Source organism: Notothenia rossii, assembly GCF_949606895.1.
Source record: "Notothenia rossii genome assembly, chromosome: 11".
Taxonomy (NCBI): Eukaryota; Metazoa; Chordata; class Actinopteri; order Perciformes; family Nototheniidae; genus Notothenia; species Notothenia rossii.
In genome coordinates, this window is record NC_136910.1 from 38,383,813 (window position 1) to 38,404,493 (window position 20,681).

A 20,681-nucleotide genomic window follows, 5' to 3' on the forward strand; every position below is an offset into this window, starting at 1 on the left:
ACAAACACAGTCTGCTTAAGCTAAAACCACACAAACAATTATATGTTTTTATGTTTTTATTGAACACACCATGTAAACATTCACAGTGCAGGGTGGAAAAAGAATGTGAACCCTTGGATTTAATAACTGGTTGACCCTTCTTTGGCAGCAATAACCTCAACCAAACGTTTCCTATAGTTCCATATCAGACCTGCACAACGGTCAGGAGGAATTTTGGACCATTCCTCTTTACAAAACTGTTTCAGTTCAGCAATATTCTTGGGATGTCTGGTGTGAATCGCTCTCTTGAGGTCATGCCACAGCATCTCAATTGGGTTGAGGTCAGGACTCTGACTGGGCCACTCCAGAAGGCCTATTTTCTTCTGTTGAAGCCATCCTGTTGTTAATTTACTTCTGTGCTTTGGGTCGTTGTCCTGTTGCATCACCCATCTTCTGTTGAGCTTCAATTGGTGGACAGATGGCCTTAAGTTCTCCAGCAAAATGTCTTGATAAACTTGAGAATCAATCTTTCCGTCGATGATGGCAATCTGTCCAGGCCCTGAGGCAGCAAAGCAGCCCCAAACCATGATGCTCCCTCCACCATACTTCACAGTTGGGATGAGGTTTTGATGTTGGTGTGCTGTGCCTTTTTTTCTACACACATAGCGTTGTGTGTTCCTTCCAAACAACTCAACTTTGGTTTCATCTGACCACAGAATATTTTTCCAGTAGTGCTGTGGAACATCCAGGTGCTCTTTTGTAAACTTCAAACGTGCAGCAATGTTTTTTCTGGACAGCAGTGGCTTCCTCCATTTTATAACCAACTTATGCAGAAATCCAGGTAATTCCAAAGGGTTCACATTCTTTTTCTTGCAACTGTATATATTTTACCAAAACAGTTGTCCTGCAGTGTATGGCTGGACAGCTAAGCATCAGTCTTGGCAGAAGACTGTGCGCAGAATTATGTTTTTTTGTGACTATTTCAGATTTTAAAGATACTTTGAGGGGTTTTTGACCCCTAATAGTATACGATGGAGCAATGTTTTAACATTTTGGTTCCCACTTTGTTTATTTTATGCCTGCACACAAAGATGTCATACACATTCTTCTGCCTGTTTCATGTTATTGTGCTGGAAAAACATGCCATGAAACCACAACATCTCCGACCAAGATAAAGAAGAAGCTAGCATAAATGGGATTACATGTATGCTTAACTGCAATGCAAAGTGCATTGATCCTTTTTTGTGGTAGTCGACCATACTTTTTTTTATTATTATATTATTATTATTGTGAGAACCAGAAAATATAAACATAACTTTTTTTAAAGAAATCTTTTTTATTTTCCACTTGTTAATAAAGCAAAAAAATGTCAAGACAAACCCCCGAATTTACTGTAGGAAATTTAAAAATGTTTTTTTTATTTGTGTCTGTATTTCATATCACTAATCAGAGCAGACAATGATTTAGCAAAATATGATGACCCTTCCCAGGATGTATGAATAATATCAGATTTGTACTTGCGCTAATTAGATTAATTATGGCAGGATAGGCAGTAAAACTGTTAATTTTCTTTTCTCTAATATTAAATACCACACATACTGCATTCTGATATCTTAATCAGAAACAAGTCATGTGATAATAAGAGGACAGTAACCCAAATGTCTCTGCATGTGATGAAGGGGTAGCCGATGACCTCTGTGTTCATGCTGCTCTGTGCAAGTTTGACTTTGAACCATCTGAACCATCACTTCTAATGTGGAGCACAGAAACAGAGCAGAGCCATAATTAGAGTGAAGGCTGTCACACTGGCCTGTAGGGAGCCGGGCTGAGCCTCTGAGGAAATGCACACAAAGACACACGCAGTGAATTTGTACTGACAAAATGGCTTCTGATAACACTTTATTACACTTCGGAAGAAGCAGCCGTTTTGTGCCAGTCATGATGGTGTTCCTCTTTTATCCTCTTTTGCTGCTTGTCTCCCTTTCTGAGCTTTTCAGTGGCTCTCAGGCAATGCACTTGGCTTTGGGCTTATCTGCTGCAGCAGGCTGATGGTCCTCAGGTCTGACTGCGTATTTCCTTTGAGAATTGTTCTTCTTCTTTTGCACTCCTGTTCGCTGTTGGTATCATAACTGACAGTAAATAAGTTATTTGGCCATCATAAGGACCTGACAGCAGAGCGGATACGTTTATCTTTGCTTTTACTTGGTCATAGAAGGTACATTTTCTAAGATGAATGTCTTGATGCTGGATTGTGAAAGTAACATATATATACCTCACTCCATCAATCATGTGACTTCAGAAACCACACACACACACACACACACACACACACACACACACACACACACACACACACACACACACACACACACACACTCAGAAAGAGGCTCTCTTATCACAGCTCTCTGTTATTGTATCGGAGCCAGGAGTCTGTCTGCAGGACTGGACTTTGCTCTCTCCTGTGGAGAATGGTCACTGCATATTAGCAATCAATGGCTTGGTCCTCAAGTTGGATTTCTTGTTCCCGTAATGGTTCATCTAGTTTAAATGTGTTTTGTCCTAAACCCTGACGGCTGCTTTAGATTTTTGTCTCCACACAATTTTCTCCCCACGGGCTGCTAAGATCAGCTGACTCTAAACCTCACACTTACACGCAGGACTGGAAAGACAAATGTATCACTGAACTGACAAAACACCAGTTTTTTGTGTTATGCATGCGTCAGTGCAGCTTCTCCAATCTTGTTTTTGTTCTTCTGAAAAGTCATATTTTAAGTGAAAACATCTGTTAATCAATATTTGGGATATATTTGGATATTTTAAACATGGTTTGCACTAAAGACCTGATGGTTTTCTCAGAAGTCATTTTTGTTTGACTTCTTGTCTGCTGGCCAGAAAACATGAGTCAAGGATCAAAGGTGATGAAGTCAAGGTAGGGCTCCCATCAAATAAATGAGGTAGGACAGTCGATGCAGGGAGCAGCTGAGGGAGGAATGTATGCAGGAGCAGAAGAAATCCATGCAAAAGCAAAGCATTTCCTTTTCAATTAGGTCCAGTTTAATACACTGACCCTCCAAACTTTTGGAGGGGTGCCAGCTGCAAGTGCACAGCAGCATCTGCTGATGATGCGGCAGCCCGCCGTCTCACAACCCCCCTGCACAGGATCTGAAGTGGTAGATGCCTGTTACATGATATCAAGCATGTTGAGCAAGGGAGCAGGGTGAGTGTTTGGGATATGGAGCACAGTCGCAGCAAGAAAGGAAAACAACAGTCAGCTGGTGTTAGGTGTTGTATCCCTGCAACAGTGGAGGCTGTCCACACCTGACCTGGATCACACACTGAGTGTTTCAGGATCCTCCCAGGATTACTTTTTATTTGAGGACAGAGGGGGACAAGGTTTCCTCTCTGCGGATGTGTTTATGCCGCAGCTGGCTGCAGATGTGCCTGTGCAGAAGAGGTTTGGTCCTAAGGAGAGCGGATGTAGGAGTACTTGTCAGGACTCTTCTGGGGGCCGCGTCCTCCTGAACTCTGAAAACCGTCGCTTCTCCTCGTCAAGCCATCAGAAGCCTCCTTTACATCTCCCTCTGTGGCATGACTTGGACACAATGTCAGATTCTAGTCTGTGGACGGTTCTGTCCAACTTTAACCTGCCAAGTTTCTTCAGTGGAGCCCGCCTGCGCCGGTCCAAGAGGTAACTAGTTTGAAGCGTTGCCGTTTTTCTTTTCAACAATTTGATGCATTTAATGTTTTTTACAGACAGGGTTCTTTGCATATTGCAATCAAATACAGAAATGAGTAACAAAAACATATTTTTTACGACCAAATAAGTGACTTTACATTTTTACAAAATGTATTTACTCTGAAGGGCAGGTGGGGTGTTTTTCTTATGTTTGCAGTATGTAAATGGAGATGTTTAATGCGGCCAACATGAATACAAAGCTGGGTGTTGCCTCCTAGCCTATTGTGTAGCCTAGTGTATTTGCTTTGTGAGACAAATGGTAATTTAATGTTTGTTGCTGAGGCAGTCTCATGTTCCTTACACAGGATGTGTACTTCCCTAGATGCAATCCCCATTAATTGGAAAGTAGAAATGCTGATTATTTTGTATATTTCCTTAACTGACTGTTCCACCACCAAGGATTTGTTCTTTGTGACAATGCTACGTTTCTGGTTTGACTTTTTAACATTGCAGAATTAAAAACCCTTTATTGGTTTATGTGAATCAGAGTGTGTAGACACTGGTTTATAGCTAAGCCACTTGATCTCAGTTTTCTGTATATGGTTTGGTGATGCCCATAAAACTGATATTTAGCTTTAATCCCTGCCCTGACCCATTTTATTGTGAAAAACAGCTTAACATTAAAATACTGACTGTTTTTGGACATCAGTACATAAGAATTCCAAAAAGCGCTGTCATACTGTATTTAGTGGCAAATTGAAGCCTTGAAAAACTCTGAGATCACAGCCATGTTTTCTGCTCTGGGTTTGTGAATAAATTGATGTTAAGTTGACCATTTCATTGATTTCATTAAACGGCTATTTAAAACTGATGGAAAGTTTCATTACAGATGATGACTAGTGGTTCCCTTAACTGAATGAGCTGAAATGGCTGTGAATCTTTCAAGTGTGTCTTATGTTTTGATTACATTGTAACCTGAAGAATTAGGCAGCTAACACCTCCTGTAATTCCTGTACATTTAAATAGTAAAAAGGATTCAAACGGTATTCTGCAAAAATGTAGGATCTTGAAGAACTGCAACATGTAAGACCTTAGCTGCAACTATTGGCCATAATATCCAAAAGTACAAAGTTAAATATGTAATGCACATTATGTGAAAGTATAAGCTTCTGCAAATCTAACAAAAACCCTAGAGATTTGTCAAAAGCTTAGTCTCTGAAAAGCGACGTACGTTCTCAGATGTAGAAAATCAGTCTTCATTGGCTAGGTGAGAAAAAAAAGCGGCATTGCTTTTACCCAAGCAGCAAGTTTTTAAACACTATTAATAGAGCTGTGTGTGTCATATGTGTGACTTTGAATTTGGGTTTGTCAGCGTTCAGCAGTGATTTATGTTGCATTGCACTTTTTCAGCTCACCTGACAGCTCTGACAAGGAAGCTAAAGAGGCAGAAGTGAAAAAGATGAATCGTGGCTCTTTGTTGACACGGGTCAGGATCAGACGTTCCAAAAGTACCTGGATTCAAAGCGTCTGAATTCAAAGACTATCTATTCTTGCCTCTTCTTGCCTCTTCCCGTACCCAAAATAAGTAAGCACTCTGAAATCGAAGAAATAGTTTTTGACAGATTCAGATTACTTTGTGATATTGAAGAGTTGCAGTAATGTAGGTCAGTAAAGAAGAGAAATAAATGCACTTTTAATAATCCTTGATATGTAAGGTATCTCTTACTTTGGTAAACACCTTTTCATAGATTATTTCCAGTTGTTAAAAAAGAGCGATGCAGCTACGCTGTGGAGATTTCACGTGTAACGCAACAATGGTGTGATGAGGTTGAGGGTTTTGCATATCACCGAGAGTGGTAAACCCTTCTATGGATCCGTTCCAGGAATCTCACACAACTGCAGAACGGCAAACAACACTGGCCTACTTTCTCCCTATCATCTTCGCCCAGGGCTGCTTTATCCCTCCTTTAAAGCTTCTCTATAGCGTCACGCTTTTTTCCCCTCACTCAGCCTTTCTGGCCTCAGAGGTACCCGCTCAGCTTAGCATCAAACGTGATAAAGATGGCCGGCGTGCCATCGTAACCGGTGACTGTTTGTTTTGTAAAGTAATCCGGAAGCAGTCACTTAACGTCCCCATGAGTGGCACAGGGTCGATTGGGCAGCAGTGTGGCATTCTCTGGGCTTAGTCCTCATTGAGAGGGTATAAATAGATCTTGTTAAATCTGATCCTCTTTGTCTTTACCAGATATTATTTGCTCCCGTCTCACAACGATAAATGATTCATTGCACGTGTCAACAATCTTGATTGCGGGGTTAGAAACCACTTCAGGACACAAGGATGAATGTCATTTCAGTCTAAGTAGGGTTTCCCCACTGAATTCAGGAGATGAATTTATGGGTAACAATGGGATTTCAACAGGACTGAAAGCAGCTTGGGATATGATGCACCTTACTGGGCCTCATGAAAGAACATTTCTCTTTCTTATCCTAAATCTCTTATTTACTTTGAAATGTTTCTAACAAGTGTCTTACCTCAGATTTACCAAGCTCCGTAAACAGGACACACTCTTTCTAACTACACATTTCTGCTGGATCATTGCCCCCTGCATATGCTGGTGCACATATGTAAGATTCATGATAAGCAGCATTAATGCCCCTCAAATTTTCAAAAGATATATTTATTTTTTGAAATATTTTATTTTAAATTTTATTTCAAAATTCATCGTTAGCACTCGTTACATTTTAATTGTGCCAAAGAGAACACTTAGAGTACAAGAAAATTGTTGGATGCAACTATTTATTTTGAAAAGGTGTTTTGCAACATTACATAATACACTATTACTGTCCAGAAAAACCGATAATGGTCAATTATATTTTAAGAGTCCGCTACAACCGATTCAATCAAAGACGTGTTATAATCAGAATAACATAATAGTAAAATAATGTTTCTAATGTGCTTGTCACATCACGTTGAACTTTAAATCCTGAAATGACTGACCTCAGCTTGAAGGTCATTGCTTTTTTTGGATATTCAAATACCTGAAATGTTCTCTGTAATGTCGAGCATCATAAAAATGTTTGCATCCTCTGATTTATAATCATGAGAGGACTGAGCCATGAGGACCACTAATTGGTTAATACTTCTCAATTGTTTGTCGTCTATTCATCATCACATTAGACTTTACCATTTGGCTAATTGCTCAACCATTAAGCAGGGGCAAGTATTCTCTCTCTGTCAGCTGACATGTCTGGTGTCATAGTCAAAACGATGCATCAAATTTGTGGGAAATTGCCCGTAGGTCATCAACACCAACATGGGCACAACATTGGTCCATAGGCCTCTTTTGTATCAGATTTTCAAGGGCAAAGTGTGAGGGAGAATTAGTGAAGAGCGTTGTCTTCTATGCTTTAAATCTAGCTAGTGAGCAGGGGTAGGAGAAGAACTCAGATTTCAACATGAATCCTCTGTTAGAAATAAAAGTCCTGCAATCTAAAGTATTTGCATCAAAATATACTTAAAGTACCAAAAGCACTCATTATGCAGATTGGCCCATTTCAGAATAATATATATTATGTGTTTTTATTATGATTATTGATGCATTCATGTGTTTATCAAAGCTGGTAAAGGTGCTGCTAGTTTTAATGACTTTAATTATTGATTATATTTCACTTTAATCCAGATCGGTAAATTAAGGTACAAAATACATTTAGTTGAGTAAAAGTAAACGATTCCCCTCAAAGTACAAAGTAGCATAAATGGAAATACTCAAGTAAAGTACAAGTATCTCAAAATTGTGCTTGAGTAAATCCACTTAGTTACTTCCCACCTCTGCTGTAAGATTACATAGCATCTAAAGGGTAACACAGGTGCAACACTTGAAGTATACTGTAGTTAAACTAAAACGTCCCTTGAAAAATCATCCAAGCAAGAACGAAAGGGTTAACACTTAGCATGTTAGTATGGTCATTAAACGCTGCAGTAAAATCAAGACACACACACACGTGCCAACACACACACACACACACACACACACACACACACACACACACACACACACACACACACACACACACACACATCAAATAAGTAAGGAGAATACGTGTTTCATGTGGTGTTTGTATTATGCAAAGGATGGAAGCAGCATTATTGAATAACACCTTAAGAATGCAGTTAGAAATGGTTCAGTTCTCTGAGGAGGTTATGTAACAGGATGTCATTGAGTCTCTGACCTTGAAGTGAATTCATGTTCTCCAGGCACGATGCAGCGTTTTCACTGACAGCCTCTAATTTTATTGGTGCATTGAACACTGGAAGCTGTTTCTTACTTAGAAATAGTTCATTTTTCCTCTCAAGGTTAAAAACTGGGCTACATTTATGAGCCACGTGTTGTTGATCCGATGTTCCCTTGTGAGTCACAGTCATGTATTAAAATGATCAACACAACTAAAAGCATGATAAATGCTGCACAAAGAAACCTTTTTTGGTGACTGAAGGAGGATGTTTTGTCTACTTTTGATATTTATGGAAGCACAAACGGCTGCAACAACCAACAGAATATCAATGTATCAAATGTAAACACTACTAATATTTTTTTGTTGAAATTTTACTCAACCATTGAATTGTAAATTTATCGGACTCTTTTTAAATCTTGCATTTTGAAATAAAATAAAAAAACTTTTAAAATGTTTTACAGGATACAAAATCATTTTTTTGTTTTTGTTTTTCGAACACCTGACGAGAACAATGCCATGACAGAGGTTGACTTATACACAATACAAAATCCCAAAAAATAGCACCAAAGAAAAGAGGAACAAATACAAATACCAAGGAGCATGCAGTATATTGTAACATATTCAAACACAACGTTATTAAACATATGAGTTGAGATTTGGCCTGCTCTTAATAAGAGAATATGTAAAAGGTCATTTTTGTGTCCAGTGTCCTGCCTAATATTTGACTCTGTGGTTTCACAGCTGCAGAACGAGCAACAGAAAAAGCCTGATAGGAAGCGGTCAGTCTACAGGTTTACCCCGACCTCACTCGCCTCTCTCGTCTCTAACGGGTAAGTGTACAGTACATGCCAAAATCACAAGTGTGTCATGCAAAATACCAGAAAATGCAAGTAGAAGTATATTCCTGCTGCGATTCCATTTTTAAACCAGTGGCAGCACTATTAGGCACAGTCATACAATAATGATATGATCAGATGGAAAATCACAGGTAATGTCCACACTCTTTACTGTTGACTGATTCTAAAATAGGCTTGTGAAAGTGAAAAGTTGTTATATAAGCTAACCTCTTTCAGTGTAAATGAATCTGTCTCAGGTGATTGCCGTGTTGTTTGGGGCAGCTTTAAACCGTACAGTAGCAGGTTGAAGGGCAGTGATTGTGCTGGCTGAGGAAGTGGTGGCCTGCACAGAGGAAATGCACGGAAGTGGAGGGAGGGCATATTTACCACAGGGCGTTTTATTTCCGGGCATTGGTCAGCAAAGATAGAGCCTCAACTCACAGAGTTTGGTCTGTACTTCTACATAACGAAGTCTTAAAGATGGACTCAGAAAGCCACAATGTTCTTCTTGCTAATGAATGTGTTCAGCACTGGGATGACCTAACTCTGTGGCTCAGTCGTAATATTGGTGCCAAAGGTAAGAAAAACATCCTTTTTAGTTCCATTTACAGCAGGAATAAAAAGTGAGTCCACTGTAGAATACACAGATGACGCACCATAAGAAAGTTTCTAAATAGACTGGATGTTATTCTTGTGATCTCTCACAGATCAATTCTTAGGTAATGATCATGAATAATTGTATAGGCGACATTACCTTGAACCATATTTCCTGTTATTCCTCACGGACAACGTTCTCACAGTCAGTAAATAATAGGTCTCTTCAGTTGCAGGCTAATACGAAAGAAAGAGGTTATCATCTGTAATTGGCTGCGATTAAGATTACAGTAGAATAAAAAAGGTAATGTTAATCACTATCAAGATTCAGTGGGGCTATCATTGTCCGCCAGTATGGATAATGTCTGATTAATGCAAGACCATAAGGTTTGTTCTTAGATTACGGCGGTCCAAACACAACTGCTAATTGGTGCTTTTGAAAAAGTCCCTACTAGTACATCTTTTTATTTTAAACATGATGTGTTTGATTCCCTAACGCTTCTATTAACAATGTTACACTACAAATCATTATAGATAGCATATTCTGTCTGTTACAAAACATGCTTCTTTTGTTTAAGGAATAACCAAAATATGCCCCTTGTTCATTGAATTCAGACGCTATATCCTTGTACTGTACGTGCTTTTGCAAATTTCACAATCAACATTACATGTTACTTGTTAGATGCTTTTATCCAAAGCGACTTACATACTCAATACTGTGGGCAATCCCCACAGGAGGAATTTGGGGGGAAGTGTCTCAGGGACACAACGACATGCTGACTGCAGTGGGGTTTGAACCTGTTGTGACCCCCTGATCCGAACACCAACGCACAACCCACTGCACCACACGCCTCGCCCTAAAATTACAGCAATTCGCCTTTTCTGTAATTTACCTTTTAAATGTTTGTTTCATCTTTTGTTTTTCTTATAGGAACAAGCCCACAAGACAGTCCTAGAAATTTCTCTCCTAGTGCCTCGGCTCATTTCTCCTTTGCACGAAGGTAATAATAGCCATTGATATTCACTTGATTTGCAGCTGGACTTCAGCCAGTAGAGACCAGAGGGGCACTTGTTGGATGCAGTTCATCAAAAATAAAAACAGTGTGCTTCGAGTCGTAGCTATTCAAGAGTAAAAACTGAAATATATATATATATATATATTCCCTGCCCGCCCAAGTGTAAATGTATAGCCTCTTGAGTCTATTTCTGCTTTAAAAACAGCATCAATAGCTATGTTATTTATCTATTTTTAATTTGAACTCAACACGATGTCATGTAATTGTTTTTTTTAATTAAAATCCACAGTCATTGCCACAGAGCAGACAGGTAACATTTTATTTTAGGTTTTCATTTCAGCTTGAATTTTCATTACATCTCATTTGTACAAAGTTGACTTTATAATCCTACCCCCTTCATTTGTTTGCCATACGTTTTCTGTTCCATCCTTCTTGCATCAGGTTTCAGATCTTCATTCAGTGTTTGCTTTCCTCTGTTGTGTAAACCAAATCATCTGAAAAAAGCAAACAAAGGTTACCTTCATCTATAACCACATATTCATTAAGATCGTAGCAGTTCATTTACAAGTTTGTAATATAAACATGTAAATAATTCATATTTCATTTGAAAGGATAAGTTGTTTTTAAAAGAAGACACACGTTTTTCTCACTGACTAGCTTCATCATGTATTGTTCATTATGGATTCAGCGTGAGACTCTGAGACTTGATGTTCTGTGTCTCTGCTGTTGTGTAACAGGACTGATGGTCGCCGCTGGTCGCTGGCCTCCCTTCCCTCGTCTGGATATGGAACCAACACGCCCAGCTCCACCATCTCTGTAAGCATCATTCACTCACCCAGTGTGACTCGTGTGGCATCAAAACATATCACAGGTCAATTAAAATAATCTGAAGAAAACAAATGAAAGAAATCAACATAACTGAGTAATTAAAAGCAGCAAGGAATATTTTAAGGAAACAATATTGTGATTATTTGCTATTCAATAAACTACAAGCTATATTTGTCCTCCTCTTAGTCATAAACAAGGTATGACTGTAGCAAGTACAATTAATATATATATATATATATATATATATATATATATATATATATATATACACATACATGTAACGTTTCCACATAATTAGAGTCAAATAAATTTTTTAATTTTTTTTTATAACCCAGCCAGTAAGAGAAAAGTGAACCTGCTAGTGTTGTACCCCAAATGATTCATCCTGAGGTAAATTCTTTGCAGCAGTGGCAGAACAAAGTAGGAAAGAGTGCATATATAAACTGTGTAAGCATGCATTCCAAAATACTGGATGCACAAGATAAAAAACAGATGTTGATAAAAGATTCTGACAATTCTGCATCTCTGTTCACCTGGCCATTTGTCATTTATTCTTTCTCTTACATTTTTTGATTCGAGTCACATAGTATTGATAATACAGTTTGATTGACAGGTCGTTCTATCAAGGGACCCAAAAATAGCAAATTAAATAAGAAACAATTCATAGTGCAAAAACATGATAGGAAGTTGGTCAAGTAAACATCTGTCAGCATGCAGAACAAAGTCAAGTTACTTTAATGTGGAGTACAGTATTTGTCACGATGGCTCTATTTACCCTTTTATGAGCCTGGCTCACAATTCTTTGTGAACAAACACTCTCTATGAGAGGCACAGATTTGTTCTGGAGTAAACATGACTTTGACAAGAACGCAACAAGCACACACCCACACATTTATCTCTCTTATTGTGACTAGTTGCTCCGTCTACATCTCTCAAACGTAATTGTGTTCAAATATATCTGTGTTTATAGGAAGTAGACATGTGCATACAATACAGTCCAAGTAAACACAGACTAACAGGATTACAAAGTATCATGAGGATTGTGTTTTTGTTTTGTGTGACATTTGGTCAGCTGGTACATTTCCTGCTATTCACACCATCTATCGAAGGAAGCATGTCTTTGTTTCTCTGCTGAAGTCATGAGTCAATTCATACTAGAAACAGTAAACGTCTTTAGCATGTGCTAACGGTCAAGCTCATTCTTCAGTTATTCACTACAACAGTTAGTGAATGTATTTATTGTTAAATCATTTGTGTGTGTAAGAGCTGTATCAATGTCCCATGTACATTTTTGTGTGCTTTAGTGGAATGGTTAATCATTTGGGAAATATGCTTATTTGCTTTCTTGCTAAGAGTTACAGGAAAATATTGCACTGGCCTTGTCTCCAGCATGTTCTACGGCCAGGTGATGGTTAACTTAATTTAGCATAGCAAGTCTGGAAACACTGGGAAACAAGGTTGAAAAATGCATTACATCTAAATGTCACTTTTGAACACGTCATTATGCTATTTGACTCTCCAAAAAAGCATTATTCCCTAAAATGTACAGAACATTGCCAAAATGCATGATTTTTCTTTTATGGTATTTTTTTCATCCACAAAAAAAAATGCCGTCTTCTTTTTTTTCCTTTTCATTTTGAATTTAAATGTGTTTCATTTCCAGTCATCCTGTTCATCACAGGAGAAGCTGCACCAGCTGCCCTTCCAGCCTACGCCTGATGAACTGCACTTCCTCTCTAAGCATTTCTGCACAGAGAGCATCTCTGGGGATGAGTGCCGCAGAGCCTCGGCTCAGATGCGACCGCGATCACGCAGTCTCAGGTATTTGTCCTCTCTGCAAATACACGTCATCCTACAGTAACGTGCAAGTGCGTACCATTGGTGCCACTCAAGTACTGATTTTTTAAAATAAAGTTTCATCTTTATTTGGTTTGTGACTCGAATCCACTTTAAGATCAACATTTTTTAATCCAGTTCAACAGTTTCCTCTACATATTTATATATATATATTAATATTGTTATGCTTGTTTTATATGTATGTTTTCATATATGATTTGATTTTATATATATCCAAAATCAAATGACAAAACAAACCATCACAAAATAAAGTTGTATTAGCACTGAAAAAAAACATAAATAAAACAAGCATATCAATATTAAACTACATATCGGTTAATATAAATAAGTCCCACATGTTATTTCCAATATGATATCATATCATAAAAATACATAAATATTATTAAAATCTAAACCACAGACTTCATATTAGTGTATTATATATTTTTGTATTGGAGTACTATCAATGATATAGTACAATAGATTGGTATCATGCAGTACAGTCCCTTCCTAAGTATATGATTCTTGAGTGATAAATCTTATGTTCCCAAATGATCTCCATTAGCGGTGCCCATATTTCTTTAAGAAAATAAATATATAATCTTAGCGTATGTGTATTTTTTTCTATTGTATAAATACTTTATCAACAATTCAAATGCACTGATTTGTGTCCAATTTGTTTTTCAGCCCTGGAAGATCTCCTTCATGCTACGACCATGAGATTATCATGATGAACCACGTCTACAAGGAGCGATTTCCCAGAGTGAGAGCTCCCAATATGTCCACTACAGCCGAAAGCCGTCTCCGGCCATTAATTATATTGAGCATTGACAAACTGACACCTCCCCTTCTTCCTGCAGGCCACCGCTCAGATGGAGGAAAGGATTCAAGACATCATCCGAAGCAACTCTCCGGAGAGCGTCCTCCCTTTGGCAGATGGTGTGCTCGGCTTTGCCCACCACCAGATTATTGAGCTGGCCCGTGACTGTCTGGAGAAGAGCCGGCAAGGACTCATCACCTCCAGCTACTTCTGCGAGCTCACTGACAAGCTGGAGAGGCTGGTTCAGGAGGTGAGCGCGTCTCCAGGAATGATCTACTATTTCAATGAAGATATAAAACAGTATTCAAATGTGCTGTGTAAGACAGCACAAAGATAGAGCCCCGTTTTGGGTTTTCAATGTATTATATTGCATTTGAATTACAGAGCTAAAGTATTAGTGAATTAGAACAATTATTATCCGATTATTTTTCACTTCGAGATGGAAAATTATTTAGTAGTTTGACCATATAATGTTTTTGAACTTGTTTCTTATGATGCAAGTAGCCAAAATGTCTGTGTCCTTTTTTTTTTATGAAAGAAAAATAAAGATTCAAGATAAAAAAATATATATTAAAAATAACTGAGCATTTGACATCTTTGAACAGTGAATTTGGGCAAGGGCATATACATCATGTCTAGGTACCATCTTTGTTTAGGTTAAGAAAAATAGTACTTAACTGATGAAAATCTTTATTTCTATCGTGCAACAGAAAGAATTCTGTTTCTCATCTAGATGTTTAAATGAGTCGTTAGGGTTTCCAGAAAGTACAACCTCTGTTTAGAAACATGATGGTTATGCGTTATTGGCACAAATTCTCATAAATATAAACCGTGTTGCTTTTTCTTCTGACTTTTTTCTAGCTAACAATAACATGTGGAAATCCTGTATCTTTCTGTGCAGTCAACAGAGAGATCGGAGAGTGACGAGGTAAACTTCATCAAAGAGCTGGTGAAGAAGATCCTCATCATCATAGCCCGACCTGCTCGACTGCTGGAATGTCTGGTAGGTTAAATATCACAGCCTCTGATCTGTTTGTTTACCCCTGGATTTATATAAAACATTTCCACTTGATTTTTAAATATATTTCTTATTTTTGTGTTGCTGGTTCAGACAAAAGAGAAAACAGGTTGCTTTAGTATTTCTTTCTTTTTATATGTGTGACTCAAGTAGTAGGTAAGTCTGACAGTATCAAAGCAGTGTATTTATCTACCTTTAGCAGAGTTGACACATGCCACTTTTTACTGCACACTGCAACTTATAAAATACATCTGTGAGTCTGATACAGAAAAGTCCTACAAGTGTAAGTAATTCAAACACACTTCTGAAACATTATTCATATAATAAATCATGCTGCTGTGTGTCTGCAGGAATTTGACCCGGAGGAATTTTACCACCTTTTGGAGGCTGCTGAAGGACACGCTAAAGAGGGCCAGGGCATCAAAACAGACATCCCACGTTACATCATCAGCCAGCTGGGACTCACAAGAGATCCTCTGGAAGGTAAAGGAAGTTTATCATCATCAACATCAGCGATATATTAAAATACAAACTATAACACCAGGAAATACAAGGTTTAAACAGAATGAATAGATGTGCTTAAAAGAAAAAACACAACATTCAAATGATTATTATGAACTATAATGTTATGGTTAGAGCTTCAAGCTATTTGGGACAGCCTTACTACAAATATCTTTCCTTGGTTCACTATACAATCAAATGATCAAACAGCATGAAATGTAAAGTAAAATATTCTAATAAACATTTCCTCTATTACGTTGGCAGCTTGCAGGAATTTATGGTATCTATATATTTTTTTAGGGTTTACTTATATAATGCCATCAAAGTTTCACAGTCGTTGCGGTAAATGTGAATACACAGTAACTGGTGAAGCTGTGAAGGAATGAAAGAACCGAAAGACAAAGATACTCTTGACTAATGTCCTGAACAGACCGTCTTTCTAATGACACTCTGTCCCTCCAGATTCAGCAACAAACCACATTCATTATGACTAATTAGAAAGGAATGGCTTCCCCACAGACCTAACACAGATCCACACAGGCTGCCTCATCAGCCCATCTCTCGTCTCATTTCCCACGAGTGTCTCTTGTGTTGCGTTTGCCCCATGCCTTATGTGCCTCAAGCAGACCTACAAGGGAGGACAGATGTTAAATAGCAGCGGAAATGTGTTTACAGGCTCTCTCGGGGCAGGACAAACACCCCCCTGTGAGAGTACACACATGGACTGTGGCATGATTGCAAAATAACACAGAGAAAAAAAACCTAAAAGATGCAAGGTGGTTTATAATGAGCAGTTGTTCTGGAGTAGTGATTTTCAAAATGGGTGTTAGACATGTGTTGGTGTTGCCAAATCTAATTTCCGCCCCATTTATTCTCAATTCAGATTATCTTGGAGTCAGCACCTCACACCTAATAGGTCGATAAAGGCTGCTGTTATGTTGTTTTGTTTAAAAGTCCTGATTTCTCAGCATGTAACTTTGTTTTAAAAACTGCACCGCAGAACCTGTTCATCTTGTAGGCCTCACATGCAGTTTTAGATTTATAATCCACTAGCAACACTTTATATATTTTAAACTGCTCCTTCTTTCTTTATTTGTTTTGTAGAAATAGCTCAGCTGACCAGCTGTGACAGCGGGATTGCAGAAACACCAGAAACAGACGATTCTGTAAGCACTTTTTTCCTATTGATCTCCTCCGTCTTTACTGCATCCACAAATACAGATTTGTTCTCTTTGAGGTGTTCTAGTATTTGTCTCTCTTCTCGCCCTCAGTCTCAGAGCCTCAGCACAGCCCTGCGGTGTCGCCGTAAACCCTGTGAACTAGACTTTGAGATGAAAAAACTCATCAGCAATGGTGCCTATGGGTAAGGACGTCTTATTCCAAATCTGATCTGGTTATAGATGCATCACCAACAATTTCATTTTCTTTTTATTATGTTAGATTTACTTCCCCAGTCTAGAACATTGTTTTGTCACAGCAGCATTTAAACAAGGCATTGCACACAACATTAAAATAAACATAAACCGTAAATATATATATATTATAAACAACACAAATATATATACTGTATGCATAATGTATCTATATTGAATACAGAATATAAATATACATAATACGTTTGTATAGACTATAACAGACCAACCTACTGCTTAAACATTTTTTAAGTTCAGACTTGATGATCAACTTACAAAATGTCTCCTAGCTGACCTTTAAACCATTCCTAACTGTCCCACAGAGCTGTTTATCTGGTTCGTCACAAGGAAACAAAGCAGCGGTTTGCCATGAAGAAGATCAACAAGCAGAACCTGATTTTGAGGAATCAGATACAACAGGCCTTTGTGGAGCGAGACATACTTACCTTTGCAGAGAACCCTTTTGTGGTGTCCATGTACTGCTCCTTTGAGACCCGGCGGCACCTGTGCATGGTCATGGAGTACGTTGAAGGTCAGCAGAAAGGTTGTTTAGTGCAGTTTAAGTGCTGCAACTGAAAGCACTTTGAACAACATCTCCTTTGTGTTCTCTTGTAAAATCCCTGCATTTATCTCTAAAGGTGGAGACTGTGCCACTCTTCTGAAGAACATGGGTCCTCTGCCTGTGGATATGGCCAGGATGTATTTTGCAGAGACGGTGCTGGCACTGGAGTATCTCCACAACTATGGCATCGTCCACAGAGACCTCAAACCAGACAAGTGAGGCCTTGCACATTTTAGATATGAACCCTATAGAGATAGATTATTCATATCTGCATTTCACTTCAGCATTTTACTGACAGATATTTCCATCAGAAGTTGGTGGATGTTAATGTGTCACTAATTGACATACATAAAAATATATCATTGTCAAATACATAATGTTGCCTTATTAGTTCTTTAAGTTTTGGGAATTAAAGTACTTTTTCATATATTTGTTTACATTCTTTAAATGAATTGATGAAAGCAGGAATTTTACATTGTGGTATCACTTCTACCGTTACTAAAGTAAACAATGTAATTACTATCAATATTTTTTCAAAAACTTCTAATGCTGCTTATATATTCTGATTACAGTACCTAGGAATATAAGTAACCTGTGCACTTCTACATTCTGTAATTATCACTGTGTGGAAGCTCAACTGCCTAAAGGTTGTATTTTATCATCACAATCCTTGTAATTGTGACATTCTCTCTGGTGTCCTCGCAGTTTGCTGGTCACATCAATGGGACACATTAAACTGACAGATTTTGGGTTGTCCAAAGTCGGGCTGATGAGCATGACCACTAACCTGTATGAGGGACATATAGAGAAAGACGCCAGGGAGTTCTCTGATAAGCAGGTATATCTTATTTAATGAAAGTTTTGACAAAACCTATTCTTCAAACCACATCTTGTTATGGATATTTATTCATATTTAATTCTGTATAGGTCTGTGGAACGCCTGAGTATATTGCACCAGAGGTGATCCTGAGACAGGGCTATGGGAAGCCGGTGGACTGGTGGGCGATGGGCATCATCCTCTACGAGTTCCTGGTGGGCTGCGTGCCTTTCTTTGGAGACACACCAGAGGCGCTGTTTGGACAGGTCATCAGTGGTCAGTATTACCCCCCCTAAAATGTTAAACTATTAGTAGAGTTTCTGTGTGACATCTGTGAAGTGTATTAAACCTCACTAATAGATGTGTATTGCTTAGTCCAACGCTGACAGCTTGACTTGGATGCAAAACAAAGCTCCTTAATTGTTGATTTAAGGCGGTCAATCAAGCTTCTTTTTTTTTTTTTAACAGGAGAAAATACAGATTACAAATGCAGGTGCTATATAAACAAAGAAATATAAAAAAGATGACAAAACAATAATGATAATAACATAAAAATACCATTACAGCAGGGGCGGCGGGTACTGTAGACTAGGGAAGGCTAAGCCTCCCCAAATATTTGTGTCACTGCATCCTGGTAAAATAAATATATAATGTTTGTGTCTTTGACATTAGCGCTGATATGCAGCCACCTGTTCCCTGTGCTACGAAGCCAGTTCAACAGACCCTGGATATGTTTGAGTTATCTTAACTAACCCTAACAAACGCGCTCTCGCTAAGCGGTCCTACGACGCTGGTTATCAACTCGGTAAATCAAGCCAGGGTTTCTCTCTCCAGCTGAGAGCGCATTCACCTGAAAGGGGCGGGGTTAGCTACATTTGACCAATCACAAACAGGGACAAGTGTACTGACAGCGCAGCGTAATACTTCATTAATGAAAAGTAAACTAATATTAGACAGATAAGAACTTTAAACATACATGACTTAAACATATAATCGAGGATACAAGCCACACAGTTGCACCTGCAAGGTGAATATAGAACAACTGGTTAAAAAATAAATAAGTGTGTTTGAAAGCGTACAACAGTTTTATGATATCACTGCCCCATCTAGACACGAGTAGATCTGACTTTAATTACATTTGAGTTGAGTGTTTCGTCAACCTAATGTGTTGCTTAAAATAATACTTCTGTATACAGTATGTGACACTGTAAGTGATGCACGGCCAGATACGGCTGGAGAAGCTGACTCAGATAGGAAATATATGATATATTATGATATTATATGATCGATGATCTGATTGATGATGTGAATGATAAGTGCAACACTTCGGCGTCTTCTCTGCATACGGCAGTTTAAACTGTATTTCCTTTATCCTGTAATATGACTTGATAGATTTAAACTCCGCACACTGAGCTCTGATTGGTCAGCAGGCGGTGCTTTCACTGAGTTGATCTCTTTTCTATAGACGCCGAGGGTGGGCAGAGTCAGGTAAAAAAAGTGATTTAGCCTTCCCAAACCTGAGCCTCACGCGCCGCCTATGCATACAGTAATAGCAATGACAAAAATAAACCAAAATACACAATGACATGATAAGACAGAAACTCAAGCTTTTTATTTCCCTTAACCATTACATGACGTATTTTAATTACAATGCAAAGCATGACATTTCACTGAAGCAAAAACAAAACATCATCCTTTTAGTATTCTTCATTAAAGTTTGTACTTCATGATCAAAATAAACTATATTTATTAGTGCTTCATGCTTCCCTCACGGCATCTGGCTTGTAGATTACTGTCAGCACATGAGGAGATATTCTCAATCAGATATGAATTAAACATTTACATAGTGACCACAAGGAATTAGTCCCTCGAGTTTTGTTAGCCAAACAGATGGCAGTAAGTGGATTTATCTTGACTTTAGACCACAAGTGCCTTTTTTATAATTCTGATAATATGACTTGTTCTCATCTTGTAGTCTCATGGTGACAGCAACAGAGAAAAAATCTTAATCTTGAAAACAAGAGCTTTTATCTTGTCAGCGGTGTGGCTCAGATGAATTGTATTATTCTGAGTTGTTGGATAAGGGCCTCTATCTGCGGCATGGAAATGAATGGCATGCCATGACTGATTTGCTATGCTCTCAATCAAATTGTACCAAGCCTCTGAGAGGGACTGTTAATTAAAGGCGCCAGAACACACTGAATGCATGGCACCGTGGCCTCGGGCCGCACATACATATTCATAGCTCCCCTCCCAAATTTGATTAAAATGGGGCCAAATGGTGCACAGAGCAGACAATCAGCAGGGCACAGACAGACTTTGCTCCCCTTTTCATTGCTTATCCATGAGGCTTTTAGAAAAAAAGCATATGTAAATTGTCTCATTTAACATTATGCTTACACCTCAGAACTGACTCTGATTTGTCTGACTTTGCTGGCTAAGTATTTCTTTAAAAGAGCACCTCAGAGCAGTGGGTCACAATTGCATGAAAGTATCACATTCAATATAATAATTTAAAAACAATCTTACAACATACCTAAGGTTTGTTTTCAT

General features: G+C 38.4%; 1 protein-coding gene across 17 annotated transcripts in view; it reads left to right on the top strand.

Moving 5' to 3' along the window:
- mast4 (microtubule associated serine/threonine kinase family member 4) overlaps positions 1-20,681 on the top strand; it is a 92,356-nt gene that overhangs the window by 53,481 nt on the left and 18,194 nt on the right. For 6 of the 17 annotated variants that reach the window (XM_079658649.1, XM_079658658.1, XM_079658653.1 and 3 more), the window contains 14 exons: positions 8,630-8,718; positions 10,250-10,319; positions 10,624-10,644; positions 11,072-11,150; positions 12,826-12,983; positions 13,686-13,761; positions 13,859-14,068; positions 14,720-14,821; positions 15,187-15,319; positions 16,442-16,700; positions 17,073-17,281; positions 17,388-17,526; positions 18,017-18,149; positions 18,239-18,404. In XM_079658649.1, the coding sequence (XP_079514775.1) occupies positions 8,630-8,718; positions 10,250-10,319; positions 10,624-10,644; positions 11,072-11,150; positions 12,826-12,983; positions 13,686-13,761; positions 13,859-14,068; positions 14,720-14,821; positions 15,187-15,319; positions 16,442-16,700; positions 17,073-17,281; positions 17,388-17,526; positions 18,017-18,149; positions 18,239-18,404 (1,844 nt within the window). Of the gene's footprint in view, positions 1-2,353; positions 3,668-8,629; positions 8,719-10,249; positions 10,320-10,623; positions 10,645-11,071; positions 11,151-12,825; positions 12,984-13,685; positions 13,762-13,858; positions 14,069-14,719; positions 14,822-15,186; positions 15,320-16,441; positions 16,701-17,072; positions 17,282-17,387; positions 17,527-18,016; positions 18,150-18,238; positions 18,405-20,681 lie in introns of those variants that run through there. The other 11 variants (XM_079658661.1, XM_079658664.1, XM_079658656.1 and 8 more) reach the window with 6 other exon arrangements.